Source organism: Palaemon carinicauda, chromosome 27 (genome assembly GCF_036898095.1).
Source record: "Palaemon carinicauda isolate YSFRI2023 chromosome 27, ASM3689809v2, whole genome shotgun sequence".
Lineage (NCBI taxonomy): Eukaryota > Metazoa > Arthropoda > Malacostraca > Decapoda > Palaemonidae > Palaemon > Palaemon carinicauda.
In genome coordinates, this window is record NC_090751.1 from 49,285,726 (window position 1) to 49,297,709 (window position 11,984).

Genomic DNA, 11,984 nt, shown 5'->3' on the forward strand with positions numbered 1-11,984 from the left:
TTATCAGGTGCCAGTGTAAGACTAATTGCAACACATTAAGATGTAAGAGCTGTCAAGGTCTTCACTGTTCCATGGCGTGCATAGAAAGCATGGAAAACTGTTCAAATATAATACCAAATAAAAACGGGGATGGAATTTGACACAGATTAGCTCTCTTTGATCACAAGAAGGGTGGTAGTTTCAATTTTTAGCGATTTGGTAGTTTCTTCGATATATTATTACATCATTTTAGATAATTCACAAGAATTTCAATATAATTCATCATCTGTTAGGAATTAAGGATTATATTTTTGGATTGATTTAGTTCATTCACTCATTTTGACACCCTTATTTTTATAGCTACTCGCAAAATAAATAAATCATAAAATTATTATCAGGACATGCAATGGCAAATATACATAAGAGTTCATGTGAAGAAACAAGCAAAAATGCCCAGAAGAAATCAAACTAGTGTATACCTATCATATTTTAATGAAATTACTTTGGGTTTAGGGTAGAGGTGCTGTATATTGATTTAGTTAAGAGTATAAGAGAATAGGGCCATCATAAAGTGTGCTGATATCAGAGAGAGCAAACCCCAAATCCCTGGAATTCATGTTGATATATAGTGAGAACTGCCAAAGGCTATTCAAGTAAATTATTTTGCATTTGAAATTTGAAGTCTTATGCCAGAAAATATAATAAATTGGATGTTTAATATGACATTTCTTACAAAATGGAACCACCCCACACTCCACCCCCCCCCCCCCAATACATATTTCATTAATACTGTTATTTCTTTATTGGACTACAAGTTTTTGGAAGGTAAGGTGGGATATGAGGGGAATTCTGAGCATTTACTTCTCTATCGCTGTAAAATATGTTTCTTAAATGTGAGATAAAATTACTAGTTTGGTAATGTTGAGATGAAGTTATTCCGTAATATACAGTAGGTGGTGTAATATTGAAACATAGAAACAAGAGATCAATAGGGACATGGGTAGTCGCAGTAAGGATAAGTACAAGTCACAAGATGAACCAGTGTGTTAAGAGAACTTTGATAAGTGAAAAGAATTCAGAAGATAGGAAGGGAGGAACAAGAAAACCTAACGAGTGCTAGATAAATGGAGTGAAAAATAATATTGGAAAGTATGAAGTTATTAGGCAGGATATGTAAAACTATAGGGGAATTACTCATTGTTTATATGGGGCTAGACACTCTCCTTGTTAGCCTTCTGTGTATGATTTTGAAAAACTCAATGATGTGGAAGTATTAGACACTGGGGATCAATCGTGATTCGGAAGTTAAGATATACATATGTTGCCATTTTATTCAGTTTCAAGCATTGCTACAGGAAGTATCTTAACGCTGAAAACAACTTGCGCAAGTCATCAACATTATCTCCTCCTACGCCTATTGACGCAAAGGGCCTTGGTTAGATTTCGCCAGTCGTCTCTATCTTGAGCTTTAAATTCAATACATCTCCATTCATCATCTACTTCACGCTTCAGAGTCCTCAGCCATGTGGGCTTGTGTTTTCCAATTCTTTTAATGCCTTGTGGAACACCGCTAAATGTTTGATGAACTAATCTCTCTTGGGGAGTGCAAAGAGCATACCCAAATCATCTCCATCTACCCCTTATCATGATCTAATCCACATATTGCACTCGAGTGATCTCTCTTATAGTTTCACTTCTAAACCTGTCCTGCCAATTACCTCCTAATATCACTCTGGGGATTTGTTCTCAAACCTATGAAATCTGTTGGAGATTATTTTATTATCATACCATGGCTCATGTCCAAATAGTAACACCGATCTCACTAAACTTGTATAGAAATCTGATATTTCATGCAAGACTCATTAGTGGCTCTCGAATGTGGACAAGACTCTGCTTACTTAGAGCAAAAACCAACCTAATTCCCCTGTCAGCCAGGATTGATATTAGGAATAGCAGCATTATATTCAAGTCAATCATCGCAGACAGAAAAAGCCCACTCAACAATAAGATAAAAATGCTTGCTGAAGAACTGGATCCGCCAAATTCCCATGCAAAGAAACTACTGGATACAATCAGAAGGATGCAGATAAAAAATGAGGTTCACAAAACCAAGGGACGACAAAAGCATGATGAATACAGCCCTCCTGCCCCTTGGGCTTATGATCCTATCAAATACAACTTCACCATCCTACCGGCAGCAAGCAAGGCTCTCTGCACGCCAGAGCAACTCACTGTAGCTGCAAAAAATCCAATCAGGAACACACCTGCGCCTCACACCTACTAAACGGATGGATCAGTAGACCGTGCAATCCCTGCAGCTGCTTCTGCAGTTATCTCTATATCAGGGTATAGAAAAAACTGGAGACTTTCCAACCATGCATCCACACTGCAAACTGAACTAGTGGCCATTGTAAAAGCTCTAGAAGAGTCAGCCAACCAACAAGATGGGAACACAACGATCCATACAGATTCCAGAGGAGCCATTCTGGCCTTCAGCAACAAGGAACCTACAGAGAATGTTTACCTCATCACTGCAATTTAATTCTTAGCCTTGCTCCACCAAAGCAACAATAGGCAAGTTACCTTGAATTGGATTCCAAGTCATACTGGAATCTCTGGTAACGACGAGGCTGATCACCTAGCCAAATCAGCCTTAATGTGCCAAACCATTAGCATTTCTCTACAACCGTCATTAAAAACCATCAAAAATCAAATGGCTACCTACTGCAACATCCAAAAGACTAGTGAAGTAAGGAGAGCTTTCCTAGATGGATCAAGATCTGCAAAGTGGTATATTGAAGCGACAAACATATTACCACACCCAATTGCAAGACAAACACCTCGCCAGGATGCAGTAATCATCTGCAAACTGCGACTGGGATATCTATGCAACTGGCAAATTATCTTAGATAATGACGAAGACACTGCAGCACAGCATAGGCCAATAAGACCATGCAAGTACTGTAATCAAGACACAGAAGAACCTCTACAGTACTATCTACAGCAATGTCAGGAAACAAGCCTACTTCGGCAGGATCTTAATCCCAACACTCCTGCAACTGCAACAGCAATTGTCAAGCATATAATTGACAATCATAACACCCTCTCAGCCTTTCTTCGCAGCTACCCTCCACCGAGATAATGTTGCAACAACGGCAACGAGCAATCTAAGCGACAACTAAAGAGAAACCTTCTTATCCCCCCTGCAATTTCTATGTTGGGAGCGGAATGATTGTTGGCGGCTGAGGGCAACAACTCGTACTCTTTATAAGGAGACAGTTTTGTCTTCCCGTCCTGTTTTCAGCTTGGAAATGGGGTCAGAGTCGTTGGCGGTCTTTTTGACTTCCAACATATCTTTCCTCTCAGCCAATCTCCCCTGCTGGAGTCAGAACGGGTGCTGGCGGCTAAGGGCAATAACTCGTACTCCTTATAAGGAGACAGTTTTGCCTTCCCGTCCTTTTTTCAACGTTGAAACTGGGAACGGAGCCGTCGGCGGTGTTTTAGATATCCAGCATCTTTCTCACCTTCAATCTCTTTTTTTTTTTCCCAGTTCAAGTATCCATCCAAACCACCTTTGTAAGTCTCCATAAATAAAATCATAAGTAACCTTTTATTTTTACTTTTTTTTTTATTTTTGCTTATTCACAGGTACAGGAATTTTCTATTCCATCCTGTCTCTACTACCAAAACTTCTACTACTCCCTCCTTTCAGCTCTCTCCCACTCAGCTGAAATCTCACACTATCCCTCTATCTCACAACTTGAGCTTAAACCACTACGAAGTTTTTTACTTCACCTATATCAACATCTCCAACTAAAAACTTCTCAACTCCTTCCCGAGCTCTCCTACTTATCGGGACTTACTACTATAATTCTTTTTCTCTAACTAAGACTGGAGCCAGTGGGCTCATGGGAAGGCATTCCCTTCCCACAGTCAATTACTCCTTTCTCAAAACAACCCATAACAACCTAAAACCTATCTCAATATCCTAAAATAAATGTTGCAGAATATCCCCCACCCAACTACCTATCCCAATATATCCTACCAAAACACCTACGGCCTGCAAGATTGCAAAAGCCCGTGTCTGGCCAAAAGGGCCAGGCAATCTTCAATAACAACAATGCAATTTCAGGGGATTTGATTTCCAAATTCTACTTAACCTAGCCATTGTCTGATTTTTTTTTTAACCTTTCACTAAACTCTTAATTCTAACGACCCTGTGTTGGAAATTATAGTCCCCAGGTACTTAAATGATTCTACCTTATTAATACTTTCTCCTTCAAATTTCATCATTTATTGCATATTCCGTTCTCATCATCTGTCTTTTTTCTATTTAACTTGAGCCCAACCTCGAGCGATATATTTCATGCATTCTGGTAAGCAAGCATTGAAAATCCTGTGGTGCTCTGCTAATAAGGACAGCATAATAAGCATAATCTAAGTCTAATAATTTCCTATTACCAATCCAGTACAATCCTTCTTCACCATCTCCCGACTGTTCTACGCCGTACTAAGCGGTATATCTTAACAATCCATGTCTGCCGACGGTTATACTCGTATAAGCGGATGAGCAATCTGGTGAATTAACGAGAACTTTGGGTTTGGAGGATATGACCCCCTAAATCTCTCTGTCACTGGCAGCAGGGTGACGGATTAGGTTTAAGCCGATAGACAAATTGTCTCTCCAGCTTTTACTCCTGATGCCTGGTGGTGGATTTTACTTGTGCGTGTATATCCAAGAATTTTTCCTTAATAAGACATCAACAACTTATGCATTCATCTTTGAGCAAGTAATTCGACAATATACCCCAGATGAAGAAAAATTGGTAAGCACCAACACAATATAATGTTTCAGATGTATATGTCATTGTTTGTGTGTACAGTATATATATATATATATATATATATATATATATATATATATATATATATATATATATATATATATATACAGTACATGTATGTGAAGAATATTTGTAAAACAATCCTCCTTAAAATGGGCTAAGAAAAAAGTTCTCAGGTATAGCCATGTATGATAATTACCAGCTTATCAAGGTGGAAAAAGGATGTTACACACTACTATGTACACTGCGACATTCATCTTAACATCAGCTTTTGAACGAAGTGTTTTATCATGATGGCAATCAAAATTCCCTCCTTGTCGTCGACGTCACATTCTGATGGAGAGATCTTTGCCACCCTACCATCATGATAAATTCTGATGGATTGATTTTTGCCACAGTGCCATCATGACAAATTCTGATGGATTGATCTTTGCCACACTGCCATCATGATAAATTCTGATGGAGTGATCTTTGCCACACTGCTATCATGATAAATTCTGATGGAGTGATCTTTGCCACACTGCCATCATGACAAATTCTGATGGAGTGATCTTTGCCACACTGCCATCATGACAAATTCTGATGGAGTGATCTTTGCCACACTGCCATCATGACAATTTCTGATGGAGTGATCTTTGCCACACTGCCATCATGACAAATTCTGATGGAGTGATCTTTGCCACACTGCCATCATGACAATTTCTGATGGAGTGATCTTTGCCACACTGCCATCATGACAAATTCTGATGGAGTGATCTTTGCCACACTGCCATCATGACAAATTCTGATGGAGTGATCTTTGCCACACAGCCATCATGACAAATTCTGATGGAGTGATCTTTGCCACACAGCCATCATGACAAATTCTGATGGAGTGATCTTTGCCACACTGCCATCATGACAAATTCTGATGGAGTGATCTTTGCCACACTGCCATCATGACAAATTCTGATGGAGTGATCTTTGCCACACAGCCATCATGACAAATTCTGATGGAGTGATCTTTGCCACACCATCATGACTAATTCTAATGGAGTGATCTTTGCCACACTGCCATCATGACAAATTCTGATAGAGTGATCTTTGCCACAATGCCGTCGTGACTTGACATAAATCATTCAATCCTTGCCTTATTATCGTACTCACTCATCATCTTCCTAACACGGACACTATCTTAACAGATCTTCCACAAAAAGCATCTGCACACATGAAAATCCTCTCTTCAACGTCCGTTCATTAAACTTGCACTTCAATTGTACTGGTAGAAATCCTTCAAAAATTAACAGATCAATCTTCTTCCATTGTCTATCCATAAAACAAATTACCTTAGAACACAGCTGTTAGGAAAATAGAAGCTGATTTTTCTTTTACAATCATTTCTCGCTCACTCAAACCTCTCGAATCCTTTCATTTGAACGTGAATTTCTTGCCATCTTTCTAATATGAAAATGTATCCTTTATAAATCCAATTTTCTTATCAAAGTCCACCCTTTCATACTTTCCAATGTTTGTGTTAGTTATTGTTTCCGTCTAAAATTTCAACAAAAACTGTAAAACCTTCTCTTCTCCTACTCTACGTTTTCTACATCCTAAGTTATTTTTTCATATATCAGCTACAGACTTCACGGTGTACCTCATTTTCAACTTCGAATCGCTATCAAATATTTTCTAACATTATTTATTTGCTTGGAAATGTCTTATAATTTACCGTATAAAACTACCTTACTGTTCATGTGGCGTCCTATAATTAGTCTAATAATATCCTTCACATTCTCCTTTCCCAACATTATTTTTTACCTATCAGTGTGTCATATTTTCAATGCATTACAGGATTTCCTATCCTTTCACCCACATTAACCCCCTAAGGAATTCAAGAAAAATTAATAAATAAACGTTTTACCAGTAACTTTGTCAAAACTGCCGGCGGGTTCTAGCATGCAAAACTTTTCCTCGGCCAAGTGACGTCATGTTTAAAGGCCGCTCATGAATGGTAGAGACAAGGGTCGGTGACAGCGCGCTATCAAGCAAGACAATGCCCTGGAGACTGACCATATATAATCGTACATATGATCAGTGCCCAAACACCCTCCCCATCCAAGCTAGGACATTGGAAGGCCAGGTAATGTCTGCTGGTAACTCAGCAAATAGACCTATAGACTCCCCTAAACCCCAATCCTTAGCTCACAAGGAAGGCAAGGTTGCAGCGATCAAAGGAACTAACGAGTTTGAGCGGTACTCGATCGCCAGTCTGGCAATCACCAGGCAAGCACGTTACCAACAGGCCAACACAAGTATTCAACCATAAATCCCATTATCTTTACAGATCAATCTCGTCTACAGTGTTTGCCTTTATAACAAACCATGTCAGGAAACACATCTTGCTGCCGATTGCAAGTCTTTTTAAAACACACTTTTCAAATCTACTAAATTCTATCGGGATATAACACCTTCATATTGTGATAGACAGTCAAGAATGACGAGACAGAGTATCTTAAGCATATGTTAATGATAAATATATTTTCTCTAATAAGACTACTGTCCCGAATCAGCAGGAACAAGCAACTTACCTTCGTCTTTCAATTTTATTCTATCGTTAATGATGCGTCACATAAAAAAAAAGACGAAATAAAATCAATTTCAAAGTAAATGAAATATACCTTGTTAATCGATGTATGACACCTCTTGACGCTTCAACAAACCTATGAAAAGTTGTACATTCCAAAATAAACTCTATTCATCAGACATAACAGAATACCCCAAAGTTATTAGTTACCAAATAAATCTATGAGTTATTTAGGAAAGGCATTATTGATCTTACACCAATAAAATGATTCAGTGAGAAATTATTCATTCATACACTTCAAAAAATAATAATCCATAAATGCATCATAACGTCACACAACACACACACAAACACACACACAAACACACGCACACACAAATCTGGAATAATTAATAGCATCTACTTACAGCACCCTTCTTCGTCTTCTCCATTTAGACAATCGGCTTCTCGGTTGCATACGACATCCCCCGGCAGACAGCGACCATCACTGCACTGGAACCACTCTCCTGTGGATTGGTCTTTGTTGGCGCCTTTGCCTGCTGTACAGTGACTCGTGGTGTTACCTGTTGGGGAGACGGAAGAGAGAGTGAGGAGTCACTGGATATGCTAACGGGTTGCAGCTGGTCGATTTCAGTCCAGCATTTGTATCATGATAAGTATATCTTTCTACAGGGACAAAAAGGCATGCACGGTTCCTAGTTTAAGGAGATTTGATAATAAAGAAAATACATAAATTAAGTTCGAGAATATAGAGAGAATATAGATAGTATTCGCTATGAAACCAAGCAGGACGTGAAAAAACGTTCACTCCATCAGACATTTGAAAGCTATTAAAGAACTGTTTGTTAACTTAATTACTTTGCACATAAACGTAACAATGAACTTGGGTTATACTTGCCAAATCTCTTAACCTCAGCAGTGAATTACTTATATTGTAGGTAGTCGACTGTGATAAGTGACCGACAAAAAGGTAAGCACCAAAATGTTATTTACTTCATCCCAAAAGGACTTAAATATACACATTATATATATATATATATATATATATATATATATATATATATATATATATATATATATATATATATATATATATATATATAAAGGAGAATGGCAGATAATAAATGGACATTAACAACAACAAAGTGGGTCCCTAAATATTGCAAAAATATGCAATATATATATATATATATATATATATATATATATATATATATATATATATATATATATATATATATATATATATATATATATATATATATATATATATATATATATAATTAGATTGGCAGATAATAAATGGACATTAATAACAACAAAGTGGGTCCCTAGATATTGCAGAAAAAAAAAAAAGCATTTGCTGGTATAAACTGGTATAGAAAGACTATAAACATATATGAGAGGGGAGCACATGTTTCAGGCCTTTGTCCTACAGAAAACTAGTTATGGCAGAGAAGCGCTTGCTTGGTTCCAGGTGCTGAAGTCCAGTTTTGCATCTAAGGCATGACTAGGTTAAGCACCAAAGCAGATTATGTTCTTTCCCGGAAATTTCCTATTGGTTGTGTGAGTATGGACACACGCCAATAATGTATGACGCACTTAAATCATACCTCCTGGAGTAGTACTCACCATTGCCAGTGCCCACATAACTAAACTTTTTCAGCTCTCTCATCAAGCATTGGGGAACCAAAAGGTTTCGCTCACCTGCAACCTGCCCCAGACGGCTCTCCTCTTGAAGTGAATGTACTTTGTGCCCTTTTGGTATGGCGCCTACCTGAACCAGTACACGCTGCCATCCCCAATGTCGATATTTTGCCTATGAAGGACCTGATGACCAAAGTTTACGCCCTTATGGACAGTCATTTTATCACCACCTTCATGTCCTCCATCAACGCCTTCACTCCTGCCATGTGGACAACTATTCAATATCGACCAAAGCTGACATGCACGCGGTAGGACACAGATGCCCACCCCGTGACGTTTCGGAGCAGTGATAAAACCGCAAACCCCCCACTACTTGCTCACGCCCCAACCAACGACCTCTAGAGTCACTTCCTGATGTTATCGGCCACAGTTATGCTACTACCACTCCAAATTCAAGACTGCTGGGAAAAAATGTGTGAATGGTTGTCAGTGGCCAACAAACTTGTGAGTAGGTCATTGTTAGCGGCAGTGGCCTCCCCTGTTGCTAATCTTTTCTTTTTACACGATGCAGGTAGTGGCGTGTGATTTTTGGCAGACATGGGTGCTTGTTGTTCTCTTCTGCCATGGCCACTTTCCAGGACACAACGTAGTCTGTCTAAGTCTGCTGACATCACCAGGTACCTGCCAACAGATCTGCAATACCCATTCACAGTTATGAAACCCTCGCATTATCATTTGGAAGCATGGAAGCACCAAATATAATTGGAAGTTTCTCATGGCTGACATCATATTACCAATCCTCAGTGTGGACATCCTCTCACATTTCCAAATTCTGGTTGATGTCGCTAACCATTGGTTAGTCAACTTGGATTCGTACTTCTTGACACCTCTCCAACTAGTCCCTTCCGATCTCACTCGCCACATCAGGGCACCCACAGATGCATACGCCCACCTCCTCATGTTGTACCCGGAATTTTTCCATCCAGAACTTCGTCAAACGCCCATGGTTCCCCCTAATCCCGGTATTTATTACAATACAAAGACAGCGCGGTTCCCAGTGTTCTCCAGATTCAAACGTTGGTACTGCATCCTTTGGTAGTCACTAAACAAACGTTCACCGAAATGGAAGAAATGGGCCTTTGCCAAAAGGCCTCAAGACCATGGTCATCACCCTCACACATCGCCATGAAGAAAGATGGCTCTCTGCTTACAGGCACTCAACCTCCTGATGGGGTATTATCAGGTGCCCATGAACACAGAAAAAATCCCCAAGACTCCCATCACCAGCCCCATCAGTACATACACCTTCAATTACTCCTGTTTTGGCCTTCGTAATGCTGGGGCCACTTTTCAATGTCTCATGGACGGCATCTTAGAGGGCCTCCTCTCCTGTGTGTGTTACGTGGACGACAAACTTGTGTTCTCTTCCTCTAAAGATGAAAACCTCTGATATCTAAGTATCGGGCTCGATTGCCAACAACAAAATGGACATGGGTTATGTGTGCTGCCTTTGTGCTTTCCTTTATTAGACTTTTACCAAATGAAACTAAACATAGTATTTTGTATTAGCTTTGTGTCAACTTGGCTAAGCTGACTACTACTTTTATACGAGTGATGTATTTCTGCTTTCAGCGTTGGTGTTACATCATTCTCTTTCCTTTGTGGAACCAACCGAGGATCTACCCTCTTTGCTACATTTCCCATTTCTGTCATAAATTCCCTCTTCTAGATTTTACGGATTCAATTAATTAGTCTTGCAAAAACCTAACAGGAGTTTGTCAGAAATGCCATCTTCTACTATTGAAACACTCATAATAATTGATCTATTGGACAGTATAAACCCTCTTAGAGCAAACTCTCGGAACATGGAAGAACATACAGAATGTCAATAAAGTTTCATCACAACTAAAAAATATATAACAACAAATTAAAGATAAATATGTGACAATTATTACAAAATGGGAAGATGTTTTGTTGCCTCATTTGATAGATTGCTTTAGCAATAAGAGGAGTTTTTAGCACTTGTTGGAGAATTGGTATTGTTACTCCATTATGTAAATGTGTTTGTAGTAGGTCAAGTCCAACTGATTACCGCCTAATCTCCGTAACTGACATATCTAAAGTTTTTGAATGTCTTTTCGCAAAACGTCTTAATAGGTTTGCTGAAGGTTATCATCTGTTCCCTAGTTTGGAATTTGGTTTTCGTAAAGGCCTTGAAGCATGTGACGCCCTTCTTACAATCTCCAATGCTGTACAAAAATCCCTTGATTGTGGTCAGGAAGATTGTATGATTGGCCTTGACTTTAGTGGTGCCTTTGACCATGTCAATCATGAGGCCCTTGTTTTCAAACTCGAACAGATGGGAGGGGGAGGGTCGTTTCTTAGCATTATTATTGAATTTTTAAGTAATAGATCTCAAAGAGTTGCTGTTGATAGGCACCATAGTGAGCACACGAATGTGATATCTGGTGTTCTGCAGAGTAATGTTCTTGGGCCATTACTTTTCATACTATATACACATGACATGTGGTTTGGCCTAGAAAACAAGCTTGTTCCTGGACAGTTCCATCCTGTTCGTAATACTAGGAATGCCGTGAATTCCAATAGAAAGGTCTTCTCCATCTTGAGGCTGAATACTACACAGTATTCTAGAAGTTTTATTCCAGCTGTGACTAAGTGGTGGAATGATCTTCCTATCAGGTAGTTGAATCAGTAGAACTTCAAAAGTTCAAACTTGCAGCAAAGGTTTTTATTCTGAACAGGCTGATACAAGTCTTTTTATAGTTTATATATGACATATCTGTTTTAATGTTATTGTTTTTAAAATAATCTATTGTTAATTTTTTCTCATCGTTTACTTATTTAATTATTTAATTATTTCCTTTCCTCCCTGTTGGAGCCCATGGCTTATAGCATCTAGCTTTTACAACTAGGGTTGTAGCTTGGCTAAT

At 38.8% G+C, this 11,984-nt stretch overlaps 1 protein-coding gene across 1 annotated transcript in view; it reads right to left on the minus strand.

Annotated features, from left to right (window-relative positions):
• LOC137620897 (G-protein coupled receptor GRL101-like) overlaps positions 1-9,993 on the minus strand; it is a 154,980-nt gene extending 144,987 nt beyond the window's left edge. Inside the window, exons 1-3 of the mRNA XM_068351342.1 lie at positions 9,818-9,993; positions 9,536-9,726; positions 7,794-7,949 (exon numbers count right to left, since the gene is read on the minus strand). Of these exons, the coding sequence (XP_068207443.1) occupies positions 7,794-7,949; positions 9,536-9,726; positions 9,818-9,993 (523 nt within the window). The remainder of the gene's footprint in view (positions 1-7,793; positions 7,950-9,535; positions 9,727-9,817) is intronic.
• Positions 9,994-11,984: the final 1,991 nt, after the last annotated feature.